Below are 19,172 nucleotides of genomic sequence, written 5' to 3'. Positions count from 1 at the left end.
TTCACAAAATAGTTGCATATAAAGCTTTTATTCCATGATAAATTTGTAAAGTTGATTTGTGTTTTGCCCAGCCTATGCATACATATAGACCAATATAGATGGAAAATAAAATGTACACTCATCCCACACCGTTCATACAACACATGAAACGCAAGACATAACAAACGGTGAGTAAAATACAAACCATTTAGCTAGCTTAGCAAGATGATGAACCATTACTGTTTTGACCAAGGATTGATGGACCCGGACTAGGAGTTCTTTTGGTTTCTAGCCCTTTTCCTGGTGATTTAGGGCTCTTGTCCACCCTTACCTCAGTTAATTGCGGGCTGTGAACCTGTCGTGAGATAGGGGGACTGTACAGTGGCTTCATTTCTTCTGCTGGAGTTCGGGTCAAACTTGTAAGTTTTGGACTGCTAGTGTGACGAACCTCACCTCTACTTCTTGTTATAATCCCGTCAAGAACTTCTGCAGTATCGACTTGTTGGGCTCTTGACTGGGAGTTGTCATCCTGAAAGAACACAACGCTTTTGGTTTGAAAATGTTTGACTTGGTAATTGACTTTTTCTAATGATGAGATGACTTACACCAAAGGCCATATTGTAGGGCGTGGTTAATGCTTCTTCATATTCGGCTGCGTCCAAATCTTGAAGATGAACACCTTTAAAGAATTTAGGAAGTAAATATTGCCTTGCGGGAACAAGAAGCATGATCAAAAGTGGAAAAAGAACACCAGCTATTGGAATCCATGTTATGCCAAAGCACGCGAACAAATAAGCTGTTTGAAACAATGTAAAAGCAGCAACCGTTTTGAAAGGGACCGTTTCCACAAATGTAGCATGATTTTCTTCCAAAACCCTGGTCAATATTTTATCAAAATAGTATCAAGAACATAACTAAAAAAGGCGTTAGCACTTCAAAGCTGTAAAAGCAATGAGATTTACTTGTATCTTCGGCTTGGAGCAGTGAAAAGCAATAGTATTCTTTCCCAAAATTGATTTCCGGGTAAACTTTCAATGGCCATAAAAGCAAAGTAGCCCCAAAGAACAGAAGTGGGAATCTTTTTAAGCAATGGCATAGCAGCGAGACACCCACCAACCATAAACGCCTGTAGTGCATTGCTAAGTCGTTGTTCTTTAACTTCAACATGTAAAAGATCATCAACATCCTTATCGACATCAAAAATGGCCTCGTCGACTGGTGTGTTTATGTAACCACTACTCGAGGCTTGTTGAATAGTGGATTCTTTTAGCTCTTTCAATCCCTGTTTAAAAACAAGTAACTTACAAATATGCATGATCTATATATGCAAAATGTCTTGAACTATAGTGAATGTTATTTACCAGACTTGATGGATTTTGATAAACAAGTGGTGTCTGCATTTCGTTATATGCTTGTTGCATATTTTCATATAACTCGCTCAAGTTTGAATTTTTCTTTATACTATTTCGAGCGGTGTCCACAAGTTTTCTTCTTAGAAGCTGTTTCACGAGGGAAAGATAACATACACCCTTGATAAGACTTTGGTAGCAAAATTCTTAAGTATTTCATTAATTAAATATACCTGATGTTTCAGTGTGGCTAAGCTCTTGGTGTGCATTGGAGATTGTGGGATAACTCCATTGGCTGGAGGAATGCCAATTAGTCCACATAATAATGTCTGACCATAAAAAAGTAGAGGGTAAAGAGATGAGTGTATATCATGTCAGTTGATTAAAGCAATGAAGAGTTACTTACCAAAAATCCCAAAAGTAGGAGATCGTAATGATATGAAGAAGGTTTCTTTAAATTGAACTCTTTCTGTTGGGCAAGCTGAGATGCAACACTATGATCAAAATAGTAAAGCACCGCAATCATGGTTGCTGGGATTAAAGCTCCAACAATATACACAGGTGGCACACTCAACATATCCTGCAAGTCTTCTAAGTATGAGGAAAAGAGATATCTACACGGGTGATAATAGATTATCACACTTTATACCTTTGCAACTGTCCAGTTTGAATAGGCACCAGGAGACCATGGGTTCGGACTGAAAAGCCTCCGTGGTATCCCTTTAGGGATGTCATTAACCGGAATATATGAGACACCAGTCCAAATGACCACCATTACCGGAACACCATAATCCGCAATGAATCCCCGTAACCACCCTTTAGAGTGAGAAAAATTAAAAGTCAGATCACAAAATAAAGAGATAACCAGGCTGAGGAGACTATGCATACCAACTGCTTTATCGAGCTACAGACAATTGTTTTGCTTCATAAATAAAGGCGGCGACAAATTTGAACCATTTACTAATAGTAATGAATGGTTGATTCAGGCAATGTTCTGTCTCAAGTTCTCAACCAGATAAATATAAAAAACAACTTAAAAGGCAACGGGTCAAACGGGTTAAAAGGTACCCTGAGTGTAATCTTATGAATTAAAAAACCCAAGTCATTTTATAAAGTGGTTAGCCTAATACCGAAATTTTTAATCATATTTGGCATGCTAATAATATATAGAAAAGCTTTTGGACAGAAAGCATTTCAATCAGCAAACCTCCACCATTTACACCAGCACGGAAAATGACTTGTATTCAATATGCTCAAATCACCAACTCTACTCATCAAGATTCAAGATAAAAATAGAGGTAGTAAGTGTTTTACTTTTTTTGCACAGTCCTATGGTAAACACTAACCAGTTCCATAACGCCATGACCTTGCTTTACGGCTCTTCAAAGCAGTAAGAAGGAGCCCAAAGGACAAAACAATTGCAAATATTCCATTCCCAAACCGCCATGAAGGTTGAAATTTTGGCTCATTGGCATCTTCACTTTTTGGAATACCAAATTCCTCCACAACCCCCTATTGGAATGTACTTGTTAGATTAAAGTGAACAATATGCAGATATAATCATATGGTATCACTAGAAATTACAAATCATCCTAACCAGTAATAATAGTAAAATTAGTCTAAGGTGAAGAACTCACTTTAATAGCCTGCTGCATGAAGAGCATTGCGATTAGAAGACCAAACAACTCACCAGCCACACGTGTGAATCTATTGATAATCGAGCACGCACCAAGAATAGATAGCAAAACCAGCAAAAGAGCCGTCCACACACAGACCCTGTTCTCAGTGAGATTACACAGCTATATGAAACTTTATGTGCTAAACCTTTATAGGGTATGCAAGTTTAAGGCGTTAAGCCACATAAGTAGCTAGAAAGTACCATCCAGACCACGCGAGAAAAAGGGCCTTCCCTAAATCCTTCTGATCTTTTGCAAAGTTGAACATAAATGTGTACATTAACACTGTTGGCTCAGCCACACCAAGTATAAGTAGTGGCTGTCCTCCAACTATAGAGTGGATGATGCCACATAGCGCAGTTGATGCTAAAGTTTGAACTGCAGTTAAACTCCCTTCTGTAGAAAAAAAAGGCCATCATAAACGTTCATTTTAGGAAATACCCTTAAAAAAGTTAAACCATATTGAACAACTTAAAAAACTGCCTAACCCGTATCTCTTTCTAGTTGTTCCCCAAAAGATATAACTGGAATTGCTGAAGCAAAGAATATGTATGTTGTCGGAGCCAGAATCCTAATTAGAAAATCGTAAGACCAGTTCATTTCACATCGATTATATATAATTTACAAAACATATGCATAATAACTTATTTCTAACAAGATATAATCTGTAAAGAATCACAAACCTTATACCGGTACGGATGCCACTAGTCCAATCTTGCTTGTAGCACAATAGTCTTCCTTTAAGATCTTTCTTTATTCCACGAAAAGGAACAAATGTTTCTTCCATGACAACTCACGATATATAACGATTCAAACACTTATATATTTTTAGGAATGGGCTAAACACAAAGATATTTTACTTCAATATGATGGTTGAAAATTTTATGTCAATTTGTTGTATAAGACTATATATATGGACCCCTTAAGAAGTTCATAACTTCAAAAATATATATACACTTGATGATGATGATGATTACATCTCAGGGGAATAACAAAAAGAATTGTCAAAGAAATATGTTAGTAACAAATGTGAAAAAGATGAGGCTCAACTTCCCTACTTAAACTCCATAGACAAGTTATACAAGTATCAATACTAACGAAACGAATTCATCGACATATCGGAACTCATCAGTCTTGCAAAGCTCTTTCTCTTAGACAATTAATCAAACAGTAACAATGCAACATCAACCAACCCTACACTTACATGTTTCAAAAGCAACCACTGAGTATCTAAAAGTTCAAAAAAGCTTCAAGAGCTCAAAAAGAGGCCCAAAAACCGAGTTTTAACGAATACCCATTTATAAAAAAAAAACACAAGAATTGACCTTTAGAGGTTTAAACAGAATGGGTATTGCTAAAAATGATTAAAGTTTTAATCTTGGAATGATTTAACGAAAACCCATGTCAGAAAATAATAGAAAACAAAGATTCAAACGAGTTTCAAGAAACAAAGATGGAAGAACTCAAGAAAGTGCTTGTTTTAGCTCTTTACATTATCATATGTATATATGTATATATGAAATGAAAGATATGTGGAGGGGAAGTTTAAGAAGAAAAAAACATGTGTTTAGAAGAGAAGCTTAAAAATGAAATAGAAATGTACCAAACTGAACAGCTAGCAATAGATAGAGACAGACAGAGAGATTATAAGTCGTTTGGGGGAAGAACTTCAATGAGAGAGAGAGAGAGGGGGAGATGGGCTATAATGGCGTGAATGAGAGAAATAGTGTGTGGTGAGTAAGCTTAAATAAATACTTTGCATATTGTCCTGCACAAAACACACACAGATTCACTCACTCACTTGTACATACATGAAGACGAAAGTGACACATAACTAAAGTCTACACTTTAATTCAATAGTAAATATTTAAAAAATTAGACCTTGGGAGCCCTTGTAATGGTGCATGGTGTGGACAATGTCTTAACTTCCACTTCGGTGTCGTTTAGATGATCCATTACAAGAGGTAGTGTGGTAGTGATGTGGAAGCCTCAAGGTGGGTGTGTCCACCTTGGTAAGAGTTGGGTTATGATGATGTGGTTAATTTTTTTTTATTGTTTTTGATTGGTTGTTTTACCATTATGGGGTATAGGTTTGGAGGTTATTATTATGGAAGTGGTGTGGTTATGGTGTGGTTGTGGTGGAGTGATAATATGACACTATCATCTTGGTGTTGTAATACTACCATTACTAATACTCTAACAAGGTAATCTTTATTTAGGTCACATGACATTTTACGAATATTTCACTTAAATGTATATGTTAAAATTAATTAGGTTATTTTGCGATTCTTTTTTACTATCTAAAATTAATCTTGGTAGGCTTGATGAGTCGACGATGTTTTCTTTTATTTATGTTATTTGCAAGGACTTGTATCTGACTTAGATTGTTATTTGGTAATTGTATTTTCAGATATTATTCTTTTGATCAATCTCAAAATGTTTACCTACTAATGTATAACTTATTTCATAAAAAGCTTTTTTTAAACTAGCCGGAATTGTATTTAAAATAAATTAAATAGTTGTACAAATACAATTATAAATTATTGTAATTAGTGATCTGATCGTGTGACACTTTTACAAAATGAATAAAGTTACTACCGCTTGTGATTGTGGATTACGCTGGTCAAACTTATCAAATATGATCACATTAAATCTCAGTTAATTTCCAGTTTATTGTCCACATATATATTGGTATATTTTCGATGCCTATACCACAAAAACTATGAAACTAAACTTGCTACAATAAAAATGGATTGACGGTTTGGATCAATTTTATCAATTAGTTTGTTTAGTGTACCCTTGTCAGAATGTGATTAATTTTTCTTCAACCTATATTCACAGGTTTAATTAAGATTTCTTACAAGGTACCAAATAACTTGGTCTCCTGAAATTACATTATTTTCTTAGTAAATCTGAGTATATATATGTATGAGTGAACAATAAGTTGATGCTAATTTAAGCTCTAAGGATGATGACAATGGTATAGGTATGGGGCTAGGCATGTCCATGTCTAGTGGCAAACGCCGCCCCCAAGTTTAGGCATGACCTAGGCATGAAGCATTTAGGCATATATTGCCGAGAGGGGGGGGGGGGATAATAAATGATTTAAGGAGAGATAGGAGAGAGTAAGTTTGATTGGTAGAAAATAGTGGATGGTGAGACTTGGAGAGACATGGTTGCCACAGGTTAGACATGAAATAATATGACAATATATTTATTATTGGTAGATGGCTAGATATGGCTAGACATGAGAGTAACCATTGTCATCATCCTAACGTTTTAAACAGATTGGGAGAGAAAAAACATCAAAACTTGAAGGTATATAGTGTAGTATTGTATATTACTACGGGCCTGTTTGTTTTTTTAACTATTAAGTGACTAAATTGATTAATTAACAGAATGGATAAATAATGTATGTATGGATTAAGTCAATACAGTTGTTTTTTTTTATTAAGTCAGGAAAACAAACATTTTTGATGACTTAATGGATTAAATATTTTTAATTAAATGATAACTTAATTTATTAAGTCCCAAACAAACATCACCTAAAGTTGGTTATATCTCATCGAAAAATGAAAGTTATGCACATTTAATTTAAGTTAAAGGTGGTACTATCCAATCATATTTTAATTCTCTTAAATATCTCGATAAGAAAAGTTGCACCACGAACTTTTAACAAGTGACAACAACCATCATTATCAAAGAGTGTAAAGGGCTATTTCCGAAAAGGGCATGCAAATTTCATTTTATTTTATTTCACAATATATAATAATTATTATAATAGTAATGTATATATATTTTTTGTTCATACCTAACTTATTCTTGGCCACAAAATAATAGACACGCGATAGGTTTTTATTATTATCATCTTAGAATATTACTTAATCTATATCATGTATAATCTAGCTACATGACCTAATAATATACATAAGTATTGTGTGGACATAACATAAGCTATTACTGTCTATGCCAAGGATTTCTTTTATAAGTTGATACACAATCTTTCATTTGTTCTTTTGTTTGTTCATACGTTTGTCTACAATTATAAAATTGCTATCATATTATTCATACAGCATTGATGTAAAAATCAAGATAGTATTAGCGTACATATGCAGTATGAAACATCGACAAACGATGTATAGATAAAAGTGATGATATACATATGTTATATTAACCAATATAATAACCAGCACAGTTGCAATGTGGCATTGCCTGTGGTGGTAGTGGTGTGGTGGTGAGGGTGACTGTAAGTGGTCGAGACGGTGTCGAGTGGTATTAATTAATAATTAATGTAAAAGTAATTGATGTAAATGATTAGTGAAAATATATTAAAAGACACAGACTAATAATTTAATTTAATCATTAAAATTAAATTAGTCACTACTTCTCATACCTAAAAAAGTAATTTTCCAACACGGATAATATAATCTTTATAAAATAGTATAGATAATTGTGGGACATGTAAATAACATAAATATTTACACAATTCTGATTATTTTAGTTTTTTAAAGGCTTACAACGTTTTGGTAACTTTTTTTTCTTCCGAACAACTTGTATTTTGGTAACTTATCGGATCACAAGTCTAGAAACTAAAAGTGAATATTAATATTTCTCGTTGATATAGAAAGTTAGATGGTATAACATAAAAATTATCAGTTCAAACACATTTATAAAATTAGATATACGAATTGAAATCACTTATCACACTACTATTACACTAAGCTAGTATGTTTATATACTCACATATTTGTACTTTAGGTACCACAAAGTCACACAACTCCTCAACGATAATTCATTGGCTTGATTTTAGGTAGGTAAAGTTCGATGCATCTTATCTATTAATCAATCTATATTCGTAGATAACTTATTTTATATGTATATATGTATGTATGACACACATCTATATCTGTTTAATAAATTAATTTTTGCCTATGCCTACTTTTAATCAAGGACTACAATACTACAATATATTAAATAGTTATTTTGCTTATATGTTTTTTTTTATATACTCCTATCTACCAATAAACTAAAACAAGATTGCATATTTCTTAAGACGATATATGTCTAGTGGCGGAACTTGAATATTTACTATGGAGGGGCGAAACTCAATGACACATAAAATTTAGCTTTGTTAGAGAAACTAATATGTATAGTGAAAATTATTTTTGAACAATATATAAGAAAATTAGTATTAAAAATAAAAACTTTTGGAGGGGCTAGAACCCCTTTGGCCCCTTAAAAGTTCCATCCTTGCATATGTCACAAGCTTTTAATGACACGTGTCATATTTGACCTAATTGATAAATATGTAAATTTATATGGAAATCATATATAATCTTTATGTGTTGGAATATATATCTCTTACGTAATAGATTTTATAAAAGAAATATTTTAATCGATAAATATTAAAGTGTTCCCTAATTTAACTATGATATAACGTAAAATTAAAAGGAGTTTGACAATGTCTAAAATTCTATAATAGTTTGTTTAAATATAATAATATATGCATGTCTTATATAATTAGTCCAATTTATAATTTTTTTAGACATATTTTATGTCCTTTCAATTATCACTAGATCTGTTCTTTCATTTTAATTTTTTTTTGCTAATTTTTTTTATCAACTTAAATGAGAGTAAAGTATAATAACATTTGAATAATACATGATTTAAAAAAAAAAAAAAAAGTGCTTGAAACCAGGAACTTGGATATCTAATTAGATTGCATATGCGTTATATCAATCCGTACAACGTACGGGTATTAAGATTAGTATACTTATATATTTAGCAAGGAGTAACTCGAGTTATGGATTCGTTAATTTGGTATGTAAAATGTGAATTGAATGTTAAATCTTAATAGATATGCTTATGATGCATGTCTCTCACAATTAGAGTACCGTTAGATAGACTAAATGTTGTGAACTTGTGATGAAGCTTGTTCAAATTTTATTTTCTTTATAAAAATAATTGAAACATATATGTAATCGATTTATACATTAAGTATTAAGAATAGTAAGACCGAAAACTTAAGTGATCTCAATATGTTTTAAACTGTGATTCTGTGAAGTACTTGTACACTCGGGTTTGTTTAAACTTGCTATTTGTTCTCCAAATTGCACTAATTATATATTTTTTGATCATAAACAATTTCCTAGTAGATTTTTTTCTTTTTCCTTTTCAATGTGAAAGGACCCATAATAAAAGCTATAGGTTTATCAAAAGAACAGATAAGATTGCTTGATAACTAGTGTATATTTTTAGGATTAAAAGTGTTTTGATTGATGATATTGATTTTAGCATATGCCAAGTTGATATGTGGTTGAACTCAGCTTTCTATCTTTAGAAATGCATATGAGAGATATAACACTTTATTCATTTCATATATCTGAGGTTTTCAAATATTTGTCTAACTTTAAAAGTTTCATCAAATATTCAAATGATATATCAGGTTTAGTGTACGTACAAAAGAATATTGTAAACAAAATTTAAATCATACATTTTTACATTTAATATGATGCACTCTATAATATTGTATTAACCTAGTTATTTTTAATGTCTATGACATATACAAATTGACTATATATATCTTACGATTGATTTTATTTTTCTTAAAGAAAATTATTTGAACATGTTCCATCACATTCATTTGGTCTCTCTAATGCTAACATAATAGCGAGATACATGCATGTACCATAAAAGTATTTGTCATAATCTAATATTAATTTTGACATTGGTAATGGTATCACCTAATTTAAAATCATGTTTGTGAAATATGGCACTTGTTGTTTTAAATTTTTCAGCCACGTCCAGTTATGTTACTTAATAGATGAATATTTGGATAATAATTAATATTAAATTATTAGTAAGAAACATAAATATATTTTTATATTTCTAATGATTTTACATGATTTATGAATTAGAATATAAATTTTATTTATACATATTATAAAAATAACAATATGTTGTAATATATAAATTATAACCAGAAATATGATTGGTGATAAAAATATATATTTATGTTAACAATGAATATAATGGGACTTTAACATAAATACTTTTGTCATTTCAAGTATCTACATTTGAATATTAATTAATTAAAAACTTACTTATTTATATATGCTATCAAAAAATTAGGATTAAATGTTAAATTAAAGAGACATGTGATAAATGGAATATAAGGTTGTCTGACACCTAAGCTTAGGTGTGGAATCTCTTACATACTAATATTTTATTATTTCTTGTTTAATGAATAAATGCATGAGCCCTCATAATTTTTATGGATTAAAAAAATAATATATGAGTGTTCCACACCTGAACTTAGATACCTGACAGTCTTATATTTCCATCCCCTTAACATATTGGTATGTATTAACTATATATCTACTTTGAATATATTTACAATTACAATGTATAAGAACACATCCTTTTACATGATAGACGTAGAACATTTAAATTGAGAAGAATATAAATGAAATTGTAGTATTTGATGTGATATTTGACGTAAAATATCAAAAATATCAGTATTGTAGTATTGTACCAAAATGACTAATGACTCAATTGAAAATGAGCTTTTGGATCGAACGAGGTTTTAATAGATGCCATGAGTTTCTTCCTAAAATAACTAGTGGAACTGTGGAAGTGTGGAACTCACTACGCCTAATGTTTTCAAAATTCCACACTAATGCCTTATGCTTTCAAAATGGGCGTATGTTAATACATCAGTCATCAGTGTTAATTAGTAGACGTCCGTACAATATTATTTGAATAGCAGTAGCAGTGTCGGCGTGGTGACGACACCGCAACAAATGGTGGCGGTGGAGATGGATGGTGACGGTGACAACAAGCAATATAAGTTTAGATTACTTGTGTCTCGTCGCATTTGGTTAATATTAATTTTATGATATGATGTATAAGTCACATTTACATAAATCTTAATAGCAATAAAAATATCTTCAAAAGTATTTGAAGGGATAGGGATTTATCTGGTTTTAGTATATTATGTACCCTCCTTTATTTTAAGAGTTATAAAAAAAAAGCATGCAAAATATACCAATTGTTTTTAATGTACTTATTTTTATCTTTAAAAAGAGACATAAGAATTGCTCGATCAATTGTTCTATGAATTAATTTACACCCTAAACTTTTATCATTCTTATGTCTTTACTATCACTTTTACATCAATTACAATAACATCAACCTATACCACTCGACGTCAGCACTAGAACTCCGTCACGTCGTCGCCACCTATTATTGTGTGTGTACGCTTCGAACTGCGTCTATAGTTATATTATCAGGAGAAAACACATTGATCACAATAAATATACGAGTAATTTATTTCATATAACGGTTAATTGTTATCTTTGAAATTAACTTAAATTCAACACTTAAGATGATGAATATTAATTAAGAATTTGCTAACTAATGACTCTAGTACACTAGTCAAGAATCATTTAATGAATTGTTATTTCTTTATTAATAAAAAAATTATATTTAATATGTATTAATTCAACCTAACAATTTCTATTTTTAAATGAATAATTAATATGAGCACATATTTTCATATTTTAGGAAAGTTGGACCTCATTAAATACTTCATTGAATGTTAATTTCTTAATTAACTAGTACACTAGGGGGCACTAGTTAACAAATCTTAATGTTGTGATACGATTATTAGTGACCATTAATAAATATATTTTTATCTCCTGATCAAAATAAATTAGATTAGTTACATAGAGGCTATATATATATTACTCAAATCATTTATTGGTATATTGATCACAAGTAAATTTTTCCTTGTACTCGAATTACTTTATTCGCATTACATGAACTTAACATACGTACGCACATGTCATTTGATGTTACCTGCTTGTTTTACTAAAAGGAAAACTATGACGTGGAGTGTTAGTTTATCTTATCATCATATCATGTACTGTACGTAGTTCAAGGATATATAAAATCATGAATAAATGATCGACGACTCATTATTAGTCTCCCACTGAAGGCCAATATGTATAAGCTAGCTAGGTATATTTACATTAGATGGGGACTAGAATTAATCAACTATACGTGAAACATCAACTGATCAATCACTTTTATTTGTACACAAAGATTTTTGGCCTATCAATATATAGGCTTTCTCATATTGATTAAAAAAAAAAAAAGACATTAATTAATCGTTTGTTATCATGATTTGAAAGATAACAAATGTGAAAGATGTACACATAAATTCATATGAAATGCCATAAACATAATGATGAGCAAGCATATTCGGAAATAGTATATCGTGGACGTGGAGGTGGAGTAGGCATAAAATTAATGGTGACAAGAACGAAACAAACCAAGGAAATTGTTATATGAGGATAGAAGAGATGACATCGACGGCTCAAAAGAAGTAGACACTAAAGTAAAACATGTTGTTGGTCGTTATTGAATAATAATAACTAGCTAGGGAAGTGAAAGGATAGTAGACCAGCAATAGAAAACAAACCAGCACATACCTTATACCTAAAACCATTTTTTACATGTCGATCAACTTTATAAAGGCATCATAGCTATATATAATTAAACAATTATTAAGAATAACAAAAACCAAAAAGGTAGAAGTGCAAAACCAACATTTTAAATATTAAAATTTTGAGTTAGGGTTTAGAAAAGGGTCATATTGACCCCTCAAGAATTTAATAATTTTTCTAAACTTTCATCCTTCACAATTAAGCCTTTTTGGCATATACTACATGTTGCTCGTAGATAGAGATGTAGAAAAAAAACTGCTTTTGGAAAACCAGTTTCCTACTCGATTAAACCTAGGTTTGATGAAAATTGTTTCGAGTTTTGGAAAACCTGGGGTTTGAAACCAATTTGGTAAAGATTAGGTCAGATTTTATTTTGGGCAAAAAAAGGGAGAACCTGGTAAAAAAAAAAGAAAACCGGTTCATGTTTGACAAAAACCGGTTAGAACCCGGTTCGTGTTCGATTTAGACAAAATCCAATTTTGGGTGCCACTATTCGTAGATCTCATGATTTGAATGTGTTTGCACTGATACAAGTATCTTAAATTTGAAATCCTATACTTAAGCACCACATCTTCAATTAGTTAAAAACAAACAAACAAACAATTAATATTATACAACACTTTGAAGTCCTAGGTACTTATACTTGGAGTTTCCCGTTATGGTTCAAGCTAGTCTTAAAACGACGTATTTTCAAATACTTTCATGAAGTCTTACGTTTTATTCTAAGCATTCGAAATATCTACCCATAACTAAAACAAGATTCAAATGTTTTTGAAACAACACGTGGCGTAATTATTGATCGACACGTGTCCTTTTAATTTATTTATTTAATTAAATTAGCCTTTTCTAATTGTATATAGATTTAATTTCCTTATTAAGCATACAATTAAACTCTAACTATTTACGTATTAATACAAAAGAAAGTATTACCTTATTTGATTATAACAAGTTATTAACACGAAAACCTTAAAAATTTGTGTTTGTGATCCGAAATCACAAGGTTATTTGCCGTCATTCACTATGCTTACAAGTTTCGATTTTGATATAATTCTAAAAATTTAAGGTAAATCAAAAAACTTTAACTAAATATATATTATATTTATCATTAATGTTTATTATAGCTTAGCTTCAATAATCGGTTTAATTTAACCACAATTTATTTCATACTCATAAATCATGTATGAGTCATATTTAAATTTCTTTATAATACAATATACGAAGTATATAGATACCGTACATTATACGGGTATTAGGACTAATTACAGTAATAAAAGTATAATAGTTTGCCTTTAATAACAAAAACAACACTTAGAAGACTTTATTAGCCATTTTGTTGTATAAAGTAGTGACTTGGCAATTTGAGATGGTTCATGACGAATAACAACTAGATAGTGTTTCACAACATTTATATATAGAAAATCCATAAGATTATTAACACTTTTTTGATATATCTACTACAATTAATGGACACTTGTGTTATAAAAAATTGTACAAGTCTATAATGTATTCCATCTAGAAAATGTGAAATTTTTTTAATCAATATCCTTTATATGTAAGATATAAGATAATCATGCAAATGGTTTTTGGTGTGTTTAACAAAAGTCTTTAGAATATTTTTCAGAAACTTTACATAGAGTATCTTTTTATTCAAAATAAACGTTATATCCTGTTGTTGTATGTTCAAGCCCAAAAACAATTTATAATATTTATTTTTAACTTCTAAAGTGATTAAACTACGTATTTCAATACACTATTCGCCCCGTCATCACCATTAGTCACTTCTGGCGTTACCATCTCCGTCACATCGTGCGTGTAATGATAGAAGCTTTAATAGTAGTAATTTAGTATAAATTGAACAGCATTGGGCCTGGCAATAGATCAAAAGTCTTGGACCAAATTAGAATACAAGGCCCAGTATAACCGTCATCAGTTATGACCGCCAATCAAATATCCTTCATCATATATACCCCTAAAACTATTTAATTTAATCAATAATAATTTTCACATCACAGACTAAAATATCCATTTCAAGAAAGAACAAAAAAAAAAATGTTGAGGAACGCAACAAAGAGGATTCTAGGTGGGTTTGAAACCAGGGCGGCTCAGGCGCAGGTGCGGTGTTACCATGAGAGGGTGGTGGACCATTACAACAACCCCCGAAACGTGGGTGCGTTTGACAAGAATGATCCGACTGTTGGAACAGGGCTAGTCGGTGCACCCGCGTGTGGTGACGTCATGAAGCTGCAGATAAAAGTAGATGAAGAAACAGGAAAGATAACGGATGCTTGTTTCAAGACTTTTGGTTGTGGCTCCGCTATTGCCTCTTCTTCTGTTGGTTTGTTCTTTCCCCTTTTTCTTTTCTTTTCTTTTTGTAAACCCTAATTTTATCAATACTTAACTATCTGGCCCCATATATATTTACTTTAGATTGTATATATATATATATATATATATATAATTTTATTATACAAAGTGACTTACTTTAAGCTTATTGTAATCACATAGACGAAATTTACGCATCATCGAAATTAATTTAGAGGGGTTTATTGAGTTTGTGTTTATAACTAAACATTTTTAACTTTGAGGGGACCTTTCAAATGTTATCTGATTAGTTGTTGATAATGGAACGATAGAAACGTTAATTAGGAAAGTCGTTTTCCGACGTATTGTTTTTGTATGTTGAGATACTTTAGGTTAAGTTATAATATGTGTATATAGGAACACTTCATGTGTTTCTGCTCAAGGGTCTGCGGAAACCCATTTTCAATGATCAAGTGCGAAAACAGGCCACTTGATCTCCAATGAAGGAAAAACCACATCTCATATATATTTTCCGTTATGTCTAGTAGCTAATAGGGTTCCCTAGGAATTTTCTGTAAGCAGTCTTGATGCTTATTTGAAAACCATCGTTGAATTGAGAGGTTCCTTTGACTTGTGTCACTAAACCTTGAGGGATTGCTCACAAGGTTTTCTGAATAGTTCTAACTCAGTGTTGTATTCAGATAAACAGTGTATGGTCTTTATGTGCATATATAATCTAGGCTAATTGTAATTTATTTACTATAATAAACTCCTTGTGTTTTCGCTTAAGGGACTACTTTATACCCCTACAGTGATGAGGTGATTAAAGGCATCCAGTCTTCAACAATGATTTAAATTTAACATACTTTGTAAAACATGGCATTTGTACCACATTTTTGTTATGTAGAGTGGATAAATCCAATTAATAGTATTGGATCACTTATGGTGCCTGATTAGAATACCTTCGATTAAACAATAAGTTTTCAATAGCTTAAACTATACCCTACTTTATGATAGTTTGATGAATTGTTGGCTATTTTGGCTTAGTGTTAACTGTTGTAAATGTTAACCTTGTGTTTCAGCTACTGAATGGGTTAAAGGAAAACAGATGGAAGAAGTTCTGACCATCAAGAACACGTGAGTTATATTCCCTTTTAACATCTTGAATGTTTTAATAATCAATATATTTCCTTCTCATGATTAGCTTTACTGAAGTAGATTTTGTATACTTGTCTTCTTTTACTGGCGAGTTTATGATGTTCAGAATACCGAGAGATAATAAGGTTTTTGATATTCAAAGAGTGTAGCGAGACTCCATAGCCATTTTTAGTTTAGCTCCTGAAGTTGATTTTAAGCAACAGTTTCTCCCAGGGGCCTTAATTTAATGCAAGAAATCCTAATTTCCACAAAATCATTAGTCCTCATGTTAGATGTCCTTTTTAACTTGTCAGACACAACAATAATCACATCGCTTTAGCATAGATGCATAGTAAGATAGGTCTTTTTCTAAGATGTAGGAAAGAAGCTATTTCCTTTCCGAACTACTGTAGTAGTCATGGCGTACGATGCTGATAATAACACAAACACACGATGGGGCTATGCTTGATATCTTACAATATCAAAGTAAAGAGATTACTTGGAAGACCGAAATTTGAAACTGCTAAATGTTAAAGTTGCATAATAAAGTTGAAGGACTCTAAGCTAGTATATTAACTCTAGATAATCTTTTTGGGGCTCACAGAATGCATTGTGTTGTATCTTTTTGGAGATTCTGTTGCATTGGCTCTTTTTAATTGGTGCACCCCGTATCTGTTCTTTCTAGTGCTGTTTCACTTCTCTATCATGATGGCATGGATGGTTTGGACCTGATGATTAATGTACACAAACCTTGGTGTGAATATTAGTTGTAAGCGTAAGCCACAAAAGCAATCTCGTTCAATAGAAGTTTATGATATAAACACATTAATGAGTCGTCTATATTTGCGGAGTTGTAGATTGTTTGCGTTTTTTAGATGAGAATAATGCCCAACAGGCATATGGTTTACATGACTAGAGGAGACTTGATATGCTAAAGAAAAGTAAACAACAAACCTAGAATAAATATGGAACTAAACAGATTGCCAAACATGTTTTGTGCGAACGTACAAGTTTGGAACTGTAGCCAAAGGGATTCTAAAACGGAGAGGGATCCCTGTTCTGGCTACCCTGGGGAAGTCGAGCCTTTTGTTTTTGATGTATGCAGCCTAAGTGGTATTCCCGTGGCAGTTTTTTCCCGCGCTGTTTCAAGATGTTTATCTGGTGAGGTTCGAACACGTGTCTATTTTGAGACCTTTAGGATGCCTTACCACTAGGCAACCCTTGAGATGGTTAGTCCAATTGCATTCTGGGTAGCCTTGAAGACCTCTAAGAACTTCTGTCTCCATGGTTCCATTCTTATGGTGGCTTTGAAAGATTAAATATTCTTTCAAATTACCTTATAATCCCAGGACATGACAGCAATCATTGAGCCAAGAGCCCCCTTGTTCCATGACGTTTCTCTAGGCCTTGAGGGACAAAGTAGTCCACAAATATAACAGTTGATAACCATGGCATTAATAAACAATTGCAACTCTCTGACTGATCATGTTTCTCTTTCCTTCTAAACAACCATTCTTTTGGTATCATGCAAATTTTTTACTTAACCCTTAAATTATATGTTTGTGAATGTGAAGATATTATACGATATGGGCTTATACTGTAACTCTTTATATCTATTTATCAAAAAGGAAAAGCTGTTGTTATTGTCTTTATATCTGTTCGTGTATTCAAAGTTTTAAGTTGATATTTCTGTTGCAGAGAAATTGCAAAACACCTTTCCCTTCCTCCTGTGAAACTCCACTGCAGCATGCTTGCTGAAGATGCCATAAAGGCGGCAGTCAAAGATTATGAAACCAAGCGTGGTAAATCTGTTGCCAATCCTTCCGTGAAGGCGGCCGAGGCTTGATTATACCTGTCTGGGTATCTAAAACAGAGAACTCCTCGTGCCCTTGAATAATGCTCTTTTCCTTTTCTGTAATCTGTATTCTGCTCTCTTTTTATTTATTTTTTATCTTCTTTTTAGTGTGATAAAAAGTTAAAGATTTGAGGAGATATTTCATATGTATGTATTGAATCAAGAAAATCTTTCGACTGTTGTGTACGTTTGGTATAAAAATTGTGTTACCTTTCTTTATATAAGGAATTTTGGATATCCGAATACCTAAGAATTTTTTGAAGTAGAATAAGGTACTGAGTTACTTTCAGATTGATTTAAATATTCTTTTAGAGATGCGAGTGTACCATATGTTCTGATCGAAGTATCGAACGAAACATTATAGTTTAAGACCTATTAAGTGGTTTATTAGGCTGTGTTGTTAATTATTAAATTTTCAAGTTTTTCATGGAGCCTAATGGTGTTTTTCATGCATCATAAGCTTTGTCTTGTTTAATAAAAAAGTTATTGTCTGCTTTTACATAAAAACTCTCATGCTTCATACACTTTAAGATTAGACGACACAAATGGAAAAAGGTCCACATAGTTCATAGCTGTTAATTCATTATCCTTCCTTACTATAAGTAAAGTATTATAAATGATGATTGAAAATGATTTTTAATGGCGGTTATTTTCTGAAACAATATATTAACGCATATAATTCATAGCTGTTACGAATAAGAAAATCCTTTGATAAAAAACAAGAACTTTTGTTTCCAATAAAACTAGACTTAATGACCAAAATGGCGTATTTGGAAGACACCTCTGATTTCTTATACCACGAACACACTAAGCCCAATAACTAGAGTTGATCTAACTTTACCTATAAAGTTGGATTAACTTTAAATGATCCTAATCCCTTTTCTTTCTAGTTAACAGCCATCCACCAGTAGATGTCATCGTTGGCGACTTGGCGGCACCAACCACCACCAATGCAAGATAAGAATACTAGCTATCGGCCCTACATTGCTATTTTAGTATGGGAGCACATATTTGTACCACACCTTTTAATTATTACACCATGGTGTACAATTGATATAACAAACAATATAAGTATATAATGCATAAATGTGATGGATTTATTAAAATATGCGTTATGATTATCAATAAATATTCTTAAATTATTTTCTTAAATAGAAGTTTGATGATTGAATATTCATAAATTTTATATTCATAACAAACAATATATTACTTTATTTAATTTGAATAAAACTTTACAAAAAGATACCGTAAAGTTCATTTTATTTATATTTATTTTGATTTATTTTTTTTAACTTGTGCCTACTAAGAGTATCTCCAATGGTAGTATGTCTAGCAGTATGCTCTATCAAGCGTATTGAAGTTTCAG

The 19,172-nt window shown here is 31.8% G+C and overlaps 2 protein-coding genes across 2 annotated transcripts; one reads left to right on the top strand and one right to left on the bottom strand.

The window, feature by feature from the left end:
* On the bottom strand, positions 1-4,301 carry LOC122589106 (probable boron transporter 2). Its single transcript, XM_043761350.1, has 12 exons — positions 3,688-4,301; positions 3,493-3,575; positions 3,208-3,400; positions 2,966-3,104; positions 2,675-2,840; positions 1,978-2,144; positions 1,735-1,908; positions 1,562-1,657; positions 1,341-1,478; positions 942-1,261; positions 585-855; positions 1-508 (listed from the first exon to the last, which is right to left on the bottom strand). Exons 1-12 carry the CDS (start codon positions 3,789-3,791, stop codon positions 197-199), a joined length of 2,163 nt encoding a protein of 720 aa, XP_043617285.1. The 5' UTR covers positions 3,792-4,301; the 3' UTR covers positions 1-196.
* A 10,197-nt stretch (positions 4,302-14,498) lies between these two features.
* On the top strand, positions 14,499-18,025 carry LOC122587399 (iron-sulfur cluster assembly protein 1-like). The gene is made up of 3 exons (XM_043759558.1): positions 14,499-14,848; positions 15,897-15,951; positions 17,650-18,025. The coding sequence occupies exons 1-3, from the start codon at positions 14,563-14,565 to the stop codon at positions 17,795-17,797; spliced, it is 489 nt and encodes a 162-aa protein (XP_043615493.1). The 5' UTR covers positions 14,499-14,562; the 3' UTR covers positions 17,798-18,025.
* Positions 18,026-19,172: the final 1,147 nt, after the last annotated feature.

This window comes from Erigeron canadensis, chromosome 2 (genome assembly GCF_010389155.1).
Source record: "Erigeron canadensis isolate Cc75 chromosome 2, C_canadensis_v1, whole genome shotgun sequence".
NCBI classification, from domain to species: Eukaryota; Viridiplantae; Streptophyta; class Magnoliopsida; order Asterales; family Asteraceae; genus Erigeron; species Erigeron canadensis.
This window is presented reverse-complemented; position numbering and strand designations above follow the sequence as displayed.

Bases quoted from the DNA above. Each gene is read 5' to 3' on its own strand.
- LOC122589106 (XM_043761350.1), bottom strand. From the start codon at position 3,791: ATGGAAGAAACATTTGTTCCTTTTCGTGGAATAAAGAAAGATCTTAAA. The intron at 2,841-2,965 runs GTGAGTTCTTCA...ACATTCCAATAG, and splicing joins TCATGCAGCAGGCTATTAAA to GGGGTTGTGGAGGAATTTGG. The intron at 1,262-1,340 runs GTAAATAACATT...GTTTTTAAACAG, and splicing joins ATCAAAATCCATCAAGTCTG to GGATTGAAAGAGCTAAAAGA.
- LOC122587399 (XM_043759558.1), top strand. From the start codon at position 14,563: ATGTTGAGGAACGCAACAAAGAGGATTCTAGGTGGGTTTGAAACCAGG. The intron at 14,849-15,896 runs GTTTGTTCTTTC...CTTGTGTTTCAG, and splicing joins TATTGCCTCTTCTTCTGTTG to CTACTGAATGGGTTAAAGGA. The intron at 15,952-17,649 runs GTGAGTTATATT...TTTCTGTTGCAG, and splicing joins GTTCTGACCATCAAGAACAC to AGAAATTGCAAAACACCTTT.